Genomic DNA, 19772 nt, shown 5'->3' on the forward strand with positions numbered 1-19772 from the left:
ACCACCCTTGCAACACCCAATCAGGAAAGGCCTGCGACCACCCTCCACATTGTTAAGGGAGAGGCCTGGAGACAGAAACTATAGATAGGACCCTGTTACCCAATGTTAAAGTTAACCTGTTAGTCGCCGAACAAGACCCTAGGCTCGCTCTGTGATTGGTTGAATTTAAAGGTACTCTAAGTGTTGTAATTGGATCCCGCCAAAAGTAACGAATACTCTAGACAATGTGTATGGTCAAACCCGCTGTCAATGATGTTGAATAAGTATGATTGGATCACTGTTCCCATGTCACAACTTCTGTAACTCCCCCTTCTCAAACCCCATAAAAACCCTACTCTGCTCTTGTTCGCGGCTCTCAGCACGGACCCATACGCTGGGGAAGTCTGTGAGCCCGAGCTTAAGCCCGTAATAAAGCCCTTTGCCTTTGCATGCGTGACTCGGTCTCCCTGGTGGTCTCTGGTCGGTGAGGATGCTGCGATCTGGGTATAACAATCCCACAAGGTGGCCATTCGTTACATGACGGTTTGATTGTGGTTAGTGCAACTGACAAAGTGAAGTTTTTTTAATTAGTTCAATACCTCCTAGTCATCAGTGGCTACCCTATTGGACAGGGCAGCTCTAGAACTTGCCTCCATCTGTCTCTTTAAATTCCCCTGAGAAGGAAATTTTTTCTTTCTTCCTTTTGAGAACGAGTTATTTCTAATCCAATTAGCAACCCTCACTGATCTGTCGCTAGAGAACCGATCCCAATCCATTTTTTTCTTTAGGTGTTAACACGTGTGCTCCTTGTGACTCTGCAGAAAGCTGGCAGGACAGACTGTATCCAAATACAACCCAGCAGCTCAGCCAGTGGCACCAGACAAAGGGTATCATACATCAAATGACATGAAACCACCCAAGAAATACCGACTGCGTCCCTGCCTCATGGAGAACCTTCTCTAGAGGTGACGGGAATGCAGGCAGGCGTGGCAAAAACGTGAGCAGCGCGCGTGGCTCTCAGACACGCCTCCGCCAGGCCCAGATGGCGGCTTGGGCGCCAGCCCCCCCGCCCCCACGCCGGACGCCTCACGTGCACGTCAGCCGGCTTGTCCCGGTCCCCAACCCTAAGGGTCTCCCGGCGTACACACCAAGAGAGCCAGTTCCCCCTGGCCAAGCTCCACCGCTCCTACGGGAGAATCACGCCACCTGCCGTCTGCTAGAAGCCTGCCCACCCGCCGCTCCTCCAAAGCCCGCCTCAAAGCCGTGCCCCCCACGGCTCCTCGTTCAAGGTCCCCTGTACAAGATGGCGGCGAACCCGCGGAATCAACCATAGAGACGCCCGCCTTCCGCGGAGAGCGCGCAGGCCTCTGAGGGACGTCCGCGGCCCTCCGAGCGGGGTGCGGGCCTCGCTTTCCGGCGGAGGGCCCTTCTAGGAGTATCGCCGGCAGTCTCCATGGTGTCGGGTCCTCCGAGCCGAGTCACGTGGCTGGAGAACTCCGCCGAGGAGGCGCGCGGGGAGGAGAAATGGGCGGGAGGTGGAGGGGTAGCTTGAGACTGGGCGACGACGGGGTTGTCATGGAGCCGCGGGGCCGGGCTCGCGCATGCGCCACCTGACCCGCGGGTCCGGTCGTGGAGAGGCGACCTCGGCCCTAGGTGAGAGAGGAAGGGCTGGGCCCGGGGGCAGAGGGTTTGCACGGGGAGCGTGGGGAAAGGAGGCCGGAGTAGGGGAGAGAAGGGAAGCGATGTAGGTAGGCGACAGAGAGCACCCGGACTTTCAGGGGACGGAGGGTCAAATGGTGGGAGCAGGAGGCGGTGCGGCTGCTCCCCTTCTAGTTGCTTTTGCTGCGAGGGGCGAGGCTTCGTGGGAGAGGGGATCGCGGGTGACTGGGGGCTGTGTGTGGGGAGAGGGTTTGTGTGGGTAGCGAGTTGGGTACACAGTCAGGAAGGGTGCGCCCCCCTCTAACCCCGCTGAGAGTCCGGGCAGCGGCGGCAAGCTTGCAGGCCTGCAGGGCTCTGAGCAGAGGGGCAGGGAATGGGCAGGTGAGTGGGCGCGGGGCTGGTAACCCGGTGAGGGTCCTGGGCCTCCAGTTTGGGGGTGGACATGGTGCCCCGTCCTGGGCCCGGGACGCAGGTGTGCTGTCACCCACTTGGCCGGTTATTTCCCCTGGGTGGCCACCTTACCAGGTATGGTGCCAGGGGGTGGGGAGGCGGCGGAGAAGGTGGGTAGTGCCAAGTAAGAAGTTAGTGGGTGGGTTTCGGGGAGCTCTGATCCGGGCCCAGGGCACAGGCGGCAGCCAGGCTCTCTGTTATTACCCAAGTCCTGGCAGTATGCATTGCTTGGGCGTTTGCCCTGGGAACCTGGTGGTATGCCAGTCCCAGCACAGTCCTAGGGTCTGCCCAGTTCTGCCCTGCTGAGCTGGCAGGCTGGTGGATGCCTGGAGGGTGCTCCTGCTGTCTGGCACAGATGCAGCGTGGGCTGGTGCGAATGGGGAGGTGGGCACTGTTACTGTGAACCCTTCTGCAAGCAGGGGATTTGGAGAAATTCTCTAATCTCATCTCCTCTTTGAAAGAGGAGATGGAGCGAGCCATGTCTGGTCCCAAACAGAGGATGGTGTATGGAATTGGGGTTCAGGATCTTTGATAGAAATTTCCAGCCAAGTTGGAGAATGGAAACGGATGCCAAGGGGAAAAAATAAATATTCGAGATTTAGGTAGATAGGTCCTCTCCCACCTCCCCCATTAAAACACATAGACATTTCCCCAGAATGGCATCTCCCACATGGAGACCAAGAGAAAACAAACTTCAGAAGAAAAGCTAGTCATGTATTTATAATTCTAACTGGGATCACTCAGGATTTTGGGGGTGGTAAGGTCCTCATTTTCTATGGCCTGGGCCTGTTTTGTATTTAAGCCTCTGCTTGGGCTTTCACCTCACACCTCTGCCCGTGCACGCATGCTGTACACGTGACACATTTTAAAGGGAACTTGAGCTCTTGGGAAAGTTGCCAAGTGTCTATAAAAGGAAAGATCTGAGAGCAGCATTTCAGATCCTTTCCTTGTAAACGTTGGGTCTCCTTTTTATCATAAGCCTAAATATCTATGAAGATTGTTTGTGGATGAGACAGCCTTTTAATTTGGTTGGTGGATTTATCCCTGAGGCTTCACCTTAGACTAAGGGATAGATGTCATACCTGGAAGTTAGGTCTTGAGGTGACCACGGTGTTTGGAGACGCACAGTCTTGACCTTCAAGCTGTTCAGGTGTTTCAGTGACAGCTAAGCTGCTAGGCTGTCAGCGAGACTCAGCAAGACGGAAGATTTGTTGGAATGTATTATTCTGTTGAGTACCTCGCACATTAATGGGGGGTGCTGAAGTTGCAAAGATGGAAAACACAACTCTTGAGGTTAAGGAGACAAATAACTTGACTCTAATGTAAGAAGGGTAAAAATAGAAGAGCCAAGTGCTAAAGAGCATTTGTTAGAGTTTTATCTTATACCTATTTATGTCAACTTCTATATTTATTGATTCACTTTCTGTTGTGAGTTTTATGTTCACTATTCTGTCTGGGAACTATTTGGACAACGTGTTTCATACGCACTTAGAAAAGGCCCGATTAGGGTTGATTCTGACAGTCTGGGGAACTTGAGTTGGAGTCCTTTCGGTGCTGAGTCAGGCATGTGAGGATCTCGGATGTTTGTAAAGCAGTGTTGGTGGTTTCCAGTCTGTGCCAGGAAGCAGGGGATGGCATGGTGGGGAAGGGCTAAGTAACCCATTTTCGACTGCTAGTCAGCTTATGAGCATCTAACTTTATTGTAAAATAATATTGAGGAAAAAGAATCTTGAGGTTTTCAGACTGTCATTTGGGTGGCCCCGGGTTCGAGAAGAGTGCTAGAAAATGCCATCACTTTCTGTGCTTCCCTCCTGCCGAGGGTCTCGAGGGTCTCATGCTGCCGTGTATGAGAGGGCCTGGCTAATTGATGTCCCTAGCACCACTCAAAGGAAGGAAGTACCTCTCAGAGAAGAAAGGTCAAGGTGGGATGATGTAACCTTTCACTATCCATCCCTCTTGAACTTTCCTAAGACCCTAAGGTTTTCTGTTGCTTAAAAAGAACTTATGTCAGAGGCTTTCATACTTTTACTTTTACATCCAAAGTAGTCGATTTGCTATTCTTTTTGTTTCTTAAAGTTTATTTATTTTGAGAGAGAGAGAAAAAGAGCAAAGTACACGCGTGTGCACAAGCTGGAGAAGGGTAGAGAGAAGGACAGGGAGAGAGAGAAACCCAAACAGGCTTCACACTGTCAGCACTGAGCCCATCTCAGGGCTCAGTCTCACAGACCATGAGATCATGACCTAAGCTGAGATGAAGAGTTGGATGCTTAACCAACTGAGCTACCCAGGTGCCCCTCAATGTGCTATTCTCAAATGGATTATGCATTCTGTATTTCCAACTGCCACCCATTCTCTAAGACTTAATATTTTTGCATCTGTTCTCCTTTTAACCTATTCGACATTTGTGTTTTGATTCCACAATAAGTATTGTCCTGCACATTCCCAATGAGCCAGAGAATTCCTATGTATCTTATTTTTAATGTTTATTTTTGAGAGAGAGAGAGTGACCATGATCAGGGGAGGGGCAGAGAGAGAGACACACACACAGAATCCAAAGCAGGCTCCAGTCTCTGAGCTGTTAGCACAGAGCCTGACACGGGGCTCAAACTAAGGAACTGGGAGATCATGACCTGAACTGAAGTCAGACACTTAACCGACTGAGCCACCCAGGGGTCCCTCCTGTGTATCTACTATAGCTCTATTGACTACACTTTAATAATAGTAGCAAGACCTTTTTCATTGTCAAAAGAATTGTAGACTAAATTGGGATGCTTTATCTAAAATACTTGGGGGTCCCTGGGTGCCCCACTCAGTTGGGCGTCCATTTCTTGATTTTGGCTCAGTCATGGTCTGCTGGTCGTAGGACCAGGCCCGGAGTTGGGCTCGGCGCTGGGCGTGGAACCTGTTTGGGATTCTCTCCCTCCCTCTCTCTGCTCCTACCCAGCTCTCGTGCACCCTGTAATAATAAATAAGTAATAAGTCAGACCTGAATAAGTCTGATTGCCCATCCACAAGCTGTATCCACTTCCCTTTTGAAGAAGCTTCCTATTCACTTTTGGATGGTGTTATTTCAGGGAAATGAAACTATACACACTTGGTGGGTTCTGTACAAAAGGATCCTGATTTAATTAGAAATACAGTTTTACATTTTGGTTTACTTTTTTAACTGGATTATTCATGCAGTCAAACTTCATAGCCACCTAATAGGGACATTGTTTTGCAAGATAGTGCTATGCAAGATGGGCGGAGGCCATTGTTTATCTTTTATGAGCATAGGGCTTAATTTGGGACCTGTGTAAGAGTGCTTAGTTTGACATGAATTGAATGGGGAAGCCAGTCCCCTTACGTGAGTTAGCCACGGTACAAAATAATTTTTACTTGGAGTTGTGTTTAAAATTCAGCCTCATTCGGGGGCACCTGGGTGGCTCAGTTGATTAAGTGTCCGACTCTTCACTTGTACTTAGCCAAAAGGCCAAGAAGTGATTAAGCGTCCGACTCTTGATTTTGGTTCAGGTCATGATCTCACGGTTCATGAGATCTAGCCCTTCATTGGGCTCTGAGCTGACAGCATAGAGCTTGCTTGGGATTCTCTCTTTCTCCTCTACCCCCAATAAATACATAAACTTAAAAAATTTTTTTTTAAAAATAAAATTCAGTCTCATTCAGATGGGTTCTCTTGGGTCCACTTCTATATGTAAAAATATGAGCAAGAGGGTTGCTCAAGGATGCTTGTAAATGTCTTCATTTTTAACTTTATCCTGAATCTCTGCTCTGCTTCTGGAGCTGTTGGTGTTCTTCACTAGATCGTCTGTTAGAGAAACGTTCAGGCCTGATATTTCAGGGTATTCCAGAGACAGTGCCCTTTGGCAGAGAGCCTGTGTTTCTCTCCACTCTGAAGGGCAAATGGACTGTGAATTAAAACACCATCATCATTGTTTCCATCTCCTATCGCTGTCCATTCATGCTGCTGTAACAAAAAACCACAGACTGGATAGCTTTTAAACAACAAAGACGTATTTCTCACAGTTCTAGAGGCTGAAAGTCCAAGATCAGGGTGCCGGCACAGTCAGGTGAGGGCCCTCTTCTGGGTCACAGGCTGTTTCACTGTCCTCATGGCATGGAAGGGGAAAGGGATCTCTCTGGAGTCTTCCTTTAGAATCCCATTCTTGAGGGCTCCACCTTCATGACATCACCTCCCAAAGGCCCCGCCTCCTAAAACCATTTTCTTTGGGGGTCAGAACTGCAACATATGAATTCTGGGGGGACACAAACATTCCGACCAAAGCACCTGCCCAGTTTTCATTGTTACTGTCGTTTTCCCTGTTCTCTTTATCCCTGCAATATCCTCTCTGTTCCTCGCATGCCGTCCTTACCCCTGCCATTCGGTGGGGGCTCAGATGGCCTTGTTAAAATATCTGGAATGTTCCCAGCCTCTGCCAGCCCTTTGAGGGCCCATTTGTCTTCATTCCTCGCACTGTTAGCTAAGTTCTAGATCTGATGTCGACCAGTTGCCTGGTGGGGCAAGTGTAGGTTTCTTCAGCTTCTCTGGGCTCTGGACCTGTGCACGTGACAGCCTAGCCAGCACTTCCACTTGGACAGCCCCCAGCCACTGCTCTCTATGTGGCCGAGACTGGACCAGCCTCGCCACACCACCCAATCCTTTCTGTGCTCTTCTCGGGCTGCCTACCTTAGGAAATAGTACTGCCATCTACCCGCTAACATGCAGTCACCAAGCCCCAGGTCTTCTCTCTAAATCCATCTCTAGTCTGTTCATTTCTCTCCATTTCCAGTGCCACCACTGTAATCCACCTGGGCTACTGGGACAGTATCCAAATGACCCTAGGCCTCTCTTGCCTCTCTCCACTTTCATGTCATTTAAGCATCCAAATGCTTTTCAAATGCTGAACTGAGTGTGGGTCACAAGGCACTCCCTGTCTGGCCCTCACCAATCCCTCGAGGCACAAGTGCAGGGCCTTCTATGAGGCCCTACACTGTGCTCTGGCCTCCCTGGCCTCTCAGCTCTTTGAATGTGTCAGGCTCTTTGCATCTTTAGGGCCTTCTCACCTCCACACACCCCTTCCCAGGCTTTTCCAGATCCTGGGCTACATGTTACTTCCTCTGGAAAGCCTGCCCTTGCCCAGTCCTCTCAGACTGTTAGCCCCTCCCCTTCATAGCTATTATCAAAATAGTAATTAAGTAATTGTGGGATTGGTTGATTAATGTCTGTCTGGCTATCTAGACCATACGCCCCATGAAGGTAGCGACCATGTCTGTTCTCTTCACTTTGTACTGGTCCTAGCCCAATGCCTGCTTCATAGTGGGCACTAGATACATATTTCTAAATGACTCAGTATAATTTAGCTGAGCCTCAACTTTCTTCTCTGTAAAATGGAATAGAAACCAAGGAGGATGTTAACAGCAATAATGTTGTGGGTGGACTTGTGTAGAATCAAAGTGCTATTATATAGGATCTTAGTTTTGTGCAGAAAAGTTCTTTTTAAGCCAACATGAGATTATATGAGGAGCTGTGTTTACTCTGTTGAGTACCTCACCCAAAGAAGTTCATTTGAGCAACTGTGCTATGGGAGGTGGGAGTCAGTCCAGAGCCTGCCAGCGCGCACTGGGAAAGCAAGCCTTGTCCGAGGTGGGCATTACCTCTCCTCCCTCCCTCGGGGAGCAGGGGGAGTTACCCCTTCCAAAAAGCCTAATCAAGCGTGCCTTTGTTAGCAGTTGACAAAGCTTCCACTGTGGAATTGCGTGCCCTGAATTTGTAATGGAATTTGAGGGCAGGAGAGGACACTGAACCTCCTTTTGGGTGGAAACCATTCTACTGTCGAGCAAACTTGAAGCCTTTGTAAGTTGAGACCTCTGAGAAAATACAGAGGAAGTGGGAGAGGCCAGTGTTCTTTGCCCTTCCTTTCCTCACCGTCTGGATCACCTGTTCCAGCTCTCCAGGCAATGTCTTCTTATGTAATTGTTGTTTCTCCCAGGGCGATCCAGATGAAAGGCAGGACCTGACGAATCCACCTCTAGCCTGGTGAAACATGGAGAGGAAAAACCCACCCAGAGAGAGCCCCAGAAGACTCTCGACCAAACTGGGCAAAGGCACAGAGATGAAGAAAGTGGCTCGTCAACTTGGTGTGGCAGCTGCTGAGTCAGATAAGGACTCTGGATTTTCAGGTTAAAAATACCTTATTCCTTCCACATTGCGATGAATGATTTGCCCGAAAACCACCCTCCCTAGAACTCATTCGTGTGATAAAAGTTGGAAGCTTCCATGTACTAGATAAACAACCCTCTGGTCTCTTAAAATGGCATAATTCTGGTGGCGATGGGGCCACCTACCCATCAGAGTCACTGGGGTCCGTTCTGAAGGGACGATCTAACATCTTTTTCCAACGCAGACTCTCAACTTTAAACCTTATGTTTCCAACTGTTGCAAGGTTCCTGGGGAGAAATGTTTAAATACTCATCATTCTGTTGTCTTAGCTCCTTTTTCATAGGAATAGCTACGTCGCTGGAGAAAACATACTGCTGCATGCTTTCACCATGTAGCAAATGAAACAGAAGCAGCATATGATGTAAGACAGCTGTTTTTGCTGAGAAAGTAATTTGCTGTGTTTAAAAACATTTCCCCTGCAACAACCCATCCCTGCCAGTATCTGTGCCTTTGTCTTTGGACTTCAAGACCCCCCACTCCAGTTCCATACTTGAGAATCTGTTAGAGACAAGAAAGTAGACAGTTTTCCTCATTAGTTCGTTTCAAACCTTATCCGAAAGGGCTAGCTGCCTATGCAGTGAATCATTTAATTTTGTGCCCAGCACTTCTATTTCCACATTTGAGGGCAGTGACTTGAATATGGCTCTAGTGTCAACATTTGTGGCCCAGAGGATAGAGAGAGATGAGGCCAGGGGATTCTGGCTGGTTCAGCACCCTGAGGGCAGAGTCCTCCCCGAGAGGAAGATTTATGTTATCCAGCCTCGCAGAGACTTATCAATCCATCTTGTTGATTTGTTAATTTATAGTGAGAAATGCAGCTGTTAGGAAAATTAGAACTCTCCCATCCCCAGATTGGTGTGTTTTCTTCCTGTGGGCATGCCACTTGAGAAGCCAAATTATAAATAGACTATTGCTCAGAGAGGAACAGAGCACCAACCGATCGAAGGACTAGAATAGGGACAGTCCAGTGAAGGGAGGGCCAGCTTATAGCCCTTTGGGTTTCTCTTCTCTCTCAGCATTGTTTCTGAGGCTTGACTCATCATAAGGCTCATCTGAGGTTCTTGTTAAAAATACCAATCCCCACCACCCAGGTATATGCTGACTCCCCTGGGGTAATCAATTGCTGAAGGAGTCTCATCAGTGTTATTTATTTAATTAGCAGAATGCCTTCTCAAACTCACAAGGGAGTTGGAGTACCTACTGAGTAATGATAATGATATTAACATTTATATAGAATTTACCATATAAGTTTTGTATAACCAGTGGCTGGCTGGGAAGCCAGCCCCTGATGAATAACATTTGCCAATTTCCATGATGTATATACTCTCACCAGGACCAATTAATTTCGAGCTACTAATAAGATGTTACCGAATATGAGGATGGGAAGATTTGGGGAACTAGAAAAGTCTTTATGAGCCGGCAGAACCACTGCAGCACATGGCTGCATAGATTTATTGTTCACGTACAATAAATCATAATGACCATCCTGTGAGAAAGTTACTATTATGTTCCCACACTTTACAGATGAGGAAACTGAGGCATAGAAAGATTCCATAATTTCCAGGATCATGAGACTGGTCAGTAGGAGAGCTGGGATTTGAATCCAGGGACAAGTGCTTCCAGAGGCCCTATTTTCGACACCATTGCCCAGTATTCTGGAAAGCTCTGATGAAATTCTTTAGGTCAGTGTCAGCCAAATCCACCTCATTTATCATGTATTCACTCAGGAATTGATTAGGAGCAATCAGTGACGGGGAATACACTTTGGCAGAGATGCTCACAGTTGCTACACTGAAGTGCAAATATTCTGTGTGGGGCTAAAATAAACCTACGTTTGGTGTGACTAACACACTGCTGTGTGATGAAGTTGTGTTTCCAGAGGACAGTCAGAAGATTCCCGGGTGCCAGCATTCCATATATGCTGAGCTTTGGCCAAAACTGCTGACCGGGGGCTGAGCGGGGCTCACAGAAGTTTGGGTGGGCTCATAGATATGCATGTACTTCCTGTTATCTGAATGGTAAGAATGTTGCCGTGGATTAAGCTAAGGTTACTCTAGCCAGACTTCTGTTGGTTAGGATAGTGTATGAGCTCGCTGGGACTGTCCCCACATAGTGCAGTCAGGGGACTGTCCCCACAGAGTGCAGTCAGTCCGGTGGCTCAGACAACAGATTTATTGTCTCACAGTTCTGGAGGATAGAAGTCCAAGATCATGGTGTGGACAGGGTTCGTTCTCTCAGGGCTATGAGAGAAAATTAGGGGGGAAATATTCTGATCCCCAGACCCCTCTCCTGGAGATTGTGATAGCAAAGATCTGGGGGAGGGCCTTCATGAGGTGGATTTTCTTTTCTTTTTTTTTTTTTTTTACAAGTGTTTCTGGTGATTTCTGTGATCAGACTAGTTTGGGAAACATCGTAGACCTACTATCTCGTATTTTTCTTTTATTATCATGTTTGGTTTTCGTCTCTTTTCCTTATTGTGGAGGCAATATGTGCTTGTTGTGGAAGGTTAGAAATTTAGGAACATGCAAAGAAGAAACTAAACATTATCCATAATCCTACTACCCATTATTCCCAATATGTTGACATTTCAGAACACCATTTGACAACCTCAATCTTGTCAGGCTGGCTGTTTTGTAGTATGTCCTAGAGTCTGGAGAGTTTTTCTGACAGTTTCCTTATTCTCTTTGTAGAAGTGCTTTAAGGAGTATTGTGTTGTTCAGACACAAGATGGTATTAAAAATAATCTAACTCATTATGCCCCCGAAAATGGCCCCAGCGGATGCTGCCAGCCACTTCTGGGCCAGGTGCCAGTGAGTTAGTTCAACGAGTTATCATTCCAGTTTGGGAATATAATGTGATCTGTAAGACCAAGGTAGTTTTTCCCTTATTAATTATTTTCCCATATTTAATTATTCCCATTTTAATTATTTCCCTAACTTCATATTTTGAAAAACTTCAGATCTACACAAAAGTGAATGAATATCACAGAGGTCTTTCATTCAGATCCACTGAATGGTATCATTTTGCCCTATTGCTTTATCTCTCTATACACAAGCACACTTCTTTATATACACACACACACAAATAAATAAATAAATAAATATATATAATACAAACATGTATGTGGAAAAAATGTATGTATATACTGAATGATTTGAAAGTAAGTTGCAAACACTTGACCCTTTATCCATAACTATTTAAGTACAAATCTTCAAAAAGAATAACCTGTATAATTACAATATCATTGTCATAATCGGCAGTTTTCACATTGATGCAGTTATTAACTGGCTATAGTCCATATTCGGATTTTTCCCATTGTCTCAGTAACGTCCTTTATAGCTGTTTGTCTTTTTGTCTATTTGTTGGTTGGATCCAGGATGCAGTTGAGGATTGGGCACTTCCTGTAGTTGTCCTTTTAGTCTTTTTAGGCTAGAACAGCTTTCTCATCTTTTCTTGCCTTTTTTCCCCTTCCCTTCTTTCCTTAGTTTTCTTTTTAATGACAGTGACTTTTTTTTTTAAGTTTATTTATTTGAGAGAGAGAGAGCATGAGCAGGGGAGGGACGAAGAGAGAGAATCCCAAGCAGAGCCCCACGTGCAGAGTCTGATATGGGGCTCAAACCCACAAACTGTGAGATCATACCCTGAGCCGAAGTCGGATTCAACCAACTGAGTCACCCAGGCGCCACAATGACGGCGACATTTTTTAATGAGTTAGGTCTGTTGTTTTGTAGAATGTCTCACTCTCTGGATTTTTCTGGCATTTTCCCCATTAATAGAATCAGGATAAACATTTCCTCTTTCCCAGAACACTACATGTTTGCTGTTACATCCTTCCCATTGCAACGCATAGCAAGACCCTTAAGTGTGTCTCATTCTTCCTGAGGTCCTGGCTGATCACCTGGGTAAGGGAGCGTGTAAGCCTACCCCAGAGTTCTTCATTGTAAAAGTGCCCGTTTCTCTTTGTAATTAGAACGTCATTTATGGGATGATACTCTGAGACTGTGTGACTCTCCTGTTTCCCAAAAACTCTTGACCAGTGGCTTTGGCAACCAGCACTGATTATCCTTAGCTGAATCAACGACTATATTCGTGGCTTAAAAAATGGTGATCTGGTTTTATCATTCCTTGTACATTTTATTAGCTGACACTCTTCTGTAAAGAAGAGTTTGTCCTCCTCTTTTGAAAGTATCACTTTCAAAAAGTGCATACATGGAATTCTTTTGTAATTCAGTTTGTCAATCCTCTATCATTATTCTTGTTGATACTCATATTGTCCCACATTTGGCTGGTGGAAGTTCCTTGATAGTTCCTGTGTCGTTTTGACTTGACCCCATTTGTGTCTGAACACTTCCTTGCTTTTGGGGACAATAAGATGTCCAGGCTCACCTTGTACTTTTTATTGCGAAAGACTTGAACTCACCTGTTTCCCCAAGGATCCTGTTTTTCTTTTTTATGTAGAATGGCATTTAGAAACCAAGGCCCGTCTACTACGTATGCATTTAGCTTCTGAGGTCCTTTGTTTCTGGCCATGGTTCTTAACTAGAGGCGCACATTTGGAATGCTTGTGTTTTGTGAAAATCCACTTGCCAGGGCACCAGAGAAATCAGTTCAGCAGATTGAGGGGAGGACCCCGACATCTGTAAATTCTAAAAAGCATCACGAGAGATTCTGATTAAATTCGAGTGTTGACAGTTACACTCATTTAAATTATAGTCACATTTCGGTCCTGCCTCATCCAAATTGCTCTGAGAGTCTTAAAGAGCATTTAGTGTATTCCCAGATTCCTCACTAGCTGGGTTACAGCATCTCTTGGTTTACTCTAGCAGGTAGCTAATTAAGTCTTTTTTGTATGGATTTCCCATAGGGCAGCCTTATCTTCTTCACCGCAGAGAGTGTCTTTCCTCTTTCTGTCCCCCATTGTGCAGAGCTCCCAGGAAGCGCACCCAGCATGCATTTAGGACACTGACAAGGGAGGTGCTTACCTGGGTGGAGGTGGGTAACAAAGGCACATTTTAAATTTCAGCTCTGATGAGCTTACCCAGAATTGTACAATTAGGAAACTTAGGAAGGAGCTGTTTACATTTCAGCATGGATGTAAGTTTTGAGGTTTACAGGTTCATTTTGTTTTTATTATTAGAACTATATCTTGTGGTGCCCAGAGCCTCTCAAGGCCTTAATCCTCCCCCAGGTCACACACGTACTCCCTTCCCCTTTCAGCAACAGATTCTTGAAGGTAACACGCTAACTCTGAAGACTTCAACCCACGTCCCTTGTGGTGGTGATGGTTACTTTCACGGAAACCCTAACTGATGCAAGGTTTGGTCTTAAGAGTTAGAAAGGAAGCCTGCTGTCCTAGGGCAGCAATGCCTAATCTTGTGGGGTAGGAGGGCTAATTGTGGCTCCCATTGAGAATACAGTGAAAGCTGAAGGCCCATTCAGAAAAAGCCAAAAAACTATCACAAATTTTCATTTCCATTTCAAGAAGTCTGTTGAGTCCTTAGAAGGTCTGCTTAGGAGCCCCGAGCCCAGATCCTAAGTGAACTGACCATTCTTCTGCCCAGCAGATGGGAGCTCAGAATGTCTGAGCTCGGCAGAGCAGATGGAGTCCGAGGACATGCTGAGCGCCTTAGGCTGGAGCCGGGAAGACAGGCCAAGGCAGAACTCCAAGACCACAGGCAGTGCCTTCCCGGCGCTGTCCCCGATGGTTGTCATGAAGAACGTGCTGGTCAAACAGGTGAGGGGGACTACTATCTCCTGCCGCCTCTGCATGGGAGCGTTCCTGAGCTTCCTGCGTGCCGTGCTCCTCCCAGGAGGGACAGAGAAGCAGACCGCTAGTGCCACACTGATGTGTACTTCAGCCATGGGGACACGGTGTTTCCTTTCAACTACTGACAGTGTTTTCAAAAGGACCACAGCAGTTGTGACATGTGTTCTCATTTTCCAGACGGCGGGACTACTTTACTTCCATATTCCTAGTTTGTCCAAAGGGACCCCAGCTTTCTTTAGTGACAGATAAAGGAACGAAGCAGAAATGCTGTCATGAAGCAGAAATGCTGTCACTTTTCTGGTGCATTCTGACGTATGACAGAAGAGGGGGTAGCAATAAAAGAATCTCTTTCAGTTTAAATTGCCCGTGTGTTGAGGAATGTAAGGTGTATTTATTTATTTGAGAAGTAGAGGCGATTTCTGTGTTTTCCCAAAGCCAAGCCATTAGTGAGAAGGCAGCTGCTTGGTTTGGGTATGGCCACGTAGGCAGCCTCCACACTGCATTCCTGGTGACTTGAAAACTACCCTGTTTGGGGCTTTGTGACATAACTCTGTATGTTGTATGATTATTGTCTGGATGTGAAAGAAGAGAAGATTTAGATGGCAATGTAAGCTAAGCCCCAGTGTTTGAAATAGAGAATTCAACCATAGGACCTTGGTTAAAGGACATTTAACCTTAACCCTCCTTTGCTCCAGAGCATACCAGTTCTCACATGGGTCCATTCATCGATGAAGCTGTTTGAGGCTAGTGAAGTTTGAGATCTGGCTTTGTGTTGTGGGCCTTCCCACCTTAGGCAGTAGAACATGTCCAGAGCCTCACAGGAAACCCTAAGATCATAACTGCTCACCTAGTTATTACAGTGGAACACAAACCGATTTTCAACAAGGCAACCCAGAATTCAAAGATTTTTACTTGGCCACTCATATCTCAGCTGGAAGCACAGTTCCCCTTACTGAAACGAAGAGAGAAAATAAAAACATGAAATGGAGCCCAAATGAGATTGTCCAGGCCGCACCAGTGCCGCCTGCTTCTCAGGGCTTCCTTTCTCCCGGGCTCTTTTGCTCCCTGCCTTCCTCCCCCTCATTCCCTTACTGCTCTCTCTGGTGTGTCTGTTTGTGCGCCTTCTTTGTTGTAGGCGAGGCTGGCAGCTCCCAGAGCTGAGAACAGCCCACGGGCAAGGAGTGAGTAGGCTTTTTGGCAGAGCCCGCATTCTTCAGGACAAAGACCTCCAGGAAGGCTGCTGGGCTTGATCAGGAGATTGGAGGCCGGGGCAGGCTGACCTAGCAAAGCAGTCTAGTTTTATTTTGTTGTTTTTTTCGTCCGTGTTAGAATCTGGCACATTCCAAAATTAAAATAATTATATGCTTAAAAAAATCTCTACAGATCGTGTAACATCTTGATTATTGCTGCTTGCTCTTAGGTAGTTTTCTTTTGAGGGTCTGATTCCATTTCTGCCGCTGGCCCATGTGATCTTGCACATAATTACCCCACCACTGCAGACTTCAGTTTGCTCATCTTTAACATGAAGGCCTTATGTGAAATGTCCTGAGATCCTGTCCAAGCTGAAAATCTTGTCCTGTGTTTCCTCAGATGATTTCACCGCAAATAATACACTGTAAAAACTAATAATTAGGACAGATAAGCTAAGTGTCTATTGGGGCAGTGGGGATAAACCGCATTAGGAAGAAGAGTTCCCTAAAATCATCTTGGGAAAGCAGTGGGTTAGATATTGTCTGGATCCATTCGCCTCGTAGGTCTGTCCATATAGCCTGAGTGACTAGGGGGATGGCTTGAAGTTTTGCTTCTGACTGGGCTAGGTGGACCTCTGCTTCAGAAGACCCTTAATTTTGGATCTCTGATAGGGAAGTATAGTTGCTGGGCCAAGCATTGCTTATGCATCCTCCAGGATATGTTTGAACACCAAGCGGGCTCCAGAATGGGCTCTCCGGGTCATCTGTAGTTGAATTTGGCCTAAAGTTCCTAGCTAGGCATCTGAGAAGCCGAAATGTGTGCATTTTGGGACCAAGTTGGAGTAGATTGGCTTTTAAATGTTAGAGACCAGTAGCCATGCCCTTCTTTAATAGGCTTCCGTCCGGATCAATACTTTAAGAATAAAAATGTATAACCGAGGAGTAACATAACACAAGCAGAGTAGCGAATGGTTAGGCTGAGTTTTAGAGTCAGACCCAGGATGGAGTCCTAGCTCCCTCACTTAAAGTCACTTGGAGGCTTAAAGCATGTTATTTCCACTTTCTGAGCCTCCATTTCTTATTTATGAAGGGAGATAGTAACGACCACAGGGGTTGTTAGGGAGATGAGATGAAAGAACCCACAGAAACCATCACCCACAGGGCCGACCTGGGGTAAGCACCAAATAAGCCCTGCTCCCTTGGATGGCTTGCTGGTTGCTGGGGCATCACTGACTTAAAAACGGGGGCCCTGACGGTATATAACTTTCTAATCAAAAGTTGTTTTCAGGTAAAAGAGGTTCCAGGTATAACTAAATGAAGACCCACTTTGGTGTGAGGACACATTCATAGTGCTGAGATTAGTACACTTCACCTTGGGCCAGGAAACTGTACTATCCGTGTTTTTCTTGTGTCAGTTCTGACCTTAACCAAGTCATTACTTCACCTACCTGCAGTTTTCTTTTTCTCAGTGATAGCACTTGAATAAAGATCTATATTTCCTTCAGTTTTCCTTTAAGAAAGCTTACAAAACAGCTGCCCAATGGTACCAGACTCAGATGTATTTTCAAGCCACTGTTCCAGTCGTGTCCCCTAGAAGGGCAGCCCCCTAGGTGAGGAGGGCCCTGTGGTTGAACTCCTTACAAGCACCTGGCAGAAGGCCGCAGCGCCCCTCCTATCGATGGGTCACCGTAGCCTGCAGCTCTTTTCCTTTGTTTTCAGGGCAGCAGCTCGTCGCAGCTCCAGTCGTGGACCGTGCAGCCCTCCTTCGAGGTGATCTCCGCTCAGCCGCAGCTGCTGTTCCTTCATCCGCCCGCACCCGCACCCGCCAGCCCGTGTCCCACCGGCGAGAAGAAGTCGGACTCCAGGAACTACTTGCCCATTCTAAATTCTTACACCAAAATAGCCCCCCACCCGGGCAAAAGGGGCCTTTCCCTCAGCCCAGAAGAAAGAAGGGAAGGCGGGGTACAGAAGAAAGTCTGCACAGAAAGACTTGGGCCGAGCTTGGCTTCCAGTGAGCCCGGCAAGCCCGGGGCCATGCCGCCCAGGCCCCCCGCGCCGGCGCCCCCGGGCGCCAAGCTCGCAGAGGACTCCGCCCCGCAGGGGGTGCCCTCCCTGGTGGCCGGCGGGAGCCCGCAGACTCTGCAGCCCGTGTCCAGCAGCCATGTGGCCAAAGCCCCCAGCCTGACCTTCGCCTCCCCCGCCAGCCCCGTCTGCGCGGCGGACAGCACCCTGCACGGCCTGGAGAGCAGCGCCCCACTGTCACCGCTGTCGGCCAGCTGCAGCTCGCCCCTGTGGGCCGCCGAGCACCTGTGCCGCAGCCCCGATCTCTTCGCGGAGCAGCGGCGGAGCAAGCACAGGCGCTTCCAGAACACGCTGGTGGTCCTACACAAGTCCGGCCTGCTGGAGATCACTCTGAAAACCAAGGAGTTGATCCGCCAGAACCAGGCGACTCAGGCGGAGCTAGACCAGCTGAAGGAGCAGACCCAGCTGTTCATCGAGGCTGCCAAGAGCAGGGCTCCTCAGGCCTGGGCCAAGCTGCAGGCCTCCTTGACCTCGGGGGCCAGTCGGGCCGGCAGCGACCTGGAGGCGTTCTCCGACCACCCAGACCTGTAACACAAAAGGCACGTTTCCCTGTTACTTGAGCAGTTCTTTTGAATTCTCTTGCGGTTTCTGCACCTGTTTCCCAGAGCTTCTGTCAGAGCTTTTCCTTCTAAACTTAAACCGTTTGGCAGTTCACTTATGAAGCCACATGCCAGTACCTGACTGTTGTCTTAACCTGTGGTATGTGCACAGTTTACACATGTCTCTGTTTCTCTGAGGACCTTGGGTGCGGAATGTCCTCGGGTGCCCCTTTCCTTAGCTTGCAGGTTCACAGCTGGTTCACGGGGCAGAGCGGGCGAGCTGGTTGTGTGGGGCTCTCCTGGCTGTCACCACCTCCCACCATCCCACTCACTCACTGTGATCAAGGGCACAGTGACAGGGATGAGCCCACAGAGTGACATCTGTCAAGCAAGGGAGTAGGTGACATAAGGATCCCTTTGTGGATCTTCTCGTGGCTGGCGTGTTCACAGAGAAAAAAACAGGGTGTGCCTGTGTTCTGCAGGGCATCGTGCCATTTGGGTGACAACTCATGCCACGGGCACAGGTCGGGCCACGGGTGCAGGCGCTTAATCCTGTGAAGCTATGTCTTCCTCCACTGGAATGTCAGGGGGAGAGGAGGGTAGCACCATTGAACTCTTACACTTTAGTCGCAAGCCAGATTTCTCTTCACTTAAACTGGTAGGCAAAATACTTCAGATTTTTAAAGTATGAAATGGATTCGGTACCATCTGGAATTACAATTGCTGAATTGGTTATTTTATTTATTTATTTTTTTGACTTACACTCTGAAGAAAGTAGACATGGCCAGCATCTCTTGCTTGGGAGCTGGAAGATTCTGGAAATTTATGCTTCCCGCCCCCCTCCCCCTCTTTTGAAACAGTGGACCTGTTGTATGGTGAACATCTCCCAGATAGCTTCGAGACTCCTGAGAACGGATGTGAATTAACCCCTCTGCTGCCACTTTTTTTTCCTTTTGTTTTTGTCAAACAGGAAAGAAATGATTACTAAGCTTAGTAAACTTTGAATTAGAACCACCCTGAGGTTATGATGTAGAAGTCCCCAAAACATTGGAAACCATTCTTCATACTGATTTTCTTTCCATATCCAAAGTTTTTGTTTGTCTTATGTCACAGTGACATGGGCGTGGCACAGAGCCTTCCCAAGTCACCTTCGTGTGTTGGATGTCAGTGTCGGCAGCAAAGCCAGAGGTCTGGTGTTGGTTATCTGAGGTTCACCTGGAAATGGAGGGTGTGATATGAATTTCCAGATGGTCCCGATTCTTTCGGCTTTGTGCTAAAGGTACCCGGGATTTCTAAGTAGTACCATTTCAGACTTTCTACCCACTCATCTAAAAATGTCATCCTCTTGAAAGTCTATGTACAAATTACCTTAAGTTCTGTATGGCCAGCTTCGTCTCTTCTACATTGAAAATATTCTTGAGTGCTCGCTTCGGCAGCACATATACTAAAAATGTTCTTGAAGTTTTACCAAGGCCAGAAGCAAACACTCACATTTACCTGGTGGCTGTTAACTGTAACATAGTTTTTAAATCACAAGGCCTCCAACTGCCCATACTTTGTTGTCAAACATGTACGGCTGAGATATGACTGACCCATTTAGAAATGGCTTAGTAAAATCTCGGCAGTCTCCTGATCAGTGCAGAATTGCTACCTGCCATTTACTTTCTGAAAAAGAGTTCCAAAATCCCAGCAAATGTGTCTTGAAGCAGACCCTCAACTCCTTTGAATATTCTCCTCTTGGCCCGCTCCCTTTGCCTCCCCTGGATCCGTGCGCCACTACGACAGCCCTGCTCTGTGCACCGTGCTAGGGAGCTTCCTTTTTGGCAGAATGTACTTGGCAGCAAAGCTAGAGAGACAGGTGGATTCAGAACAGCCTGGGCACCAGG

General features: G+C 47.5%; 1 protein-coding gene across 3 annotated transcripts; it reads left to right on the top strand.

The window, feature by feature from the left end:
- Positions 1-830: 830 nt before the first annotated feature.
- Positions 831-19547, top strand: CIPC (CLOCK interacting pacemaker). Of its 3 annotated transcripts, none has more exons than XM_039232318.1 (4): positions 831-976; positions 8079-8268; positions 13873-14042; positions 16985-19547. In XM_039232318.1, exons 2-4 carry the CDS (start codon positions 8133-8135, stop codon positions 17876-17878), a joined length of 1200 nt encoding a protein of 399 aa, XP_039088249.1. In that variant the 5' UTR covers positions 831-976; positions 8079-8132; the 3' UTR covers positions 17879-19547. The 3 variants fall into 3 exon arrangements, with proteins under 3 accessions (XP_039088249.1, XP_039088248.1, XP_039088250.1); XM_039232317.1 differs by lacking the exon at positions 831-976 and adding an exon at positions 1560-1632; XM_039232319.1 differs by lacking the exon at positions 831-976 and adding an exon at positions 7931-7942.
- The last annotated feature ends 225 nt before the right edge of the window (positions 19548-19772 follow it).

This window comes from Hyaena hyaena, unplaced genomic scaffold (assembly GCF_003009895.1).
Source record: "Hyaena hyaena isolate Hyena2069 unplaced genomic scaffold, ASM300989v1 scaffold_65, whole genome shotgun sequence".
In the NCBI taxonomy this organism is placed as follows: domain Eukaryota; kingdom Metazoa; phylum Chordata; class Mammalia; order Carnivora; family Hyaenidae; genus Hyaena; species Hyaena hyaena.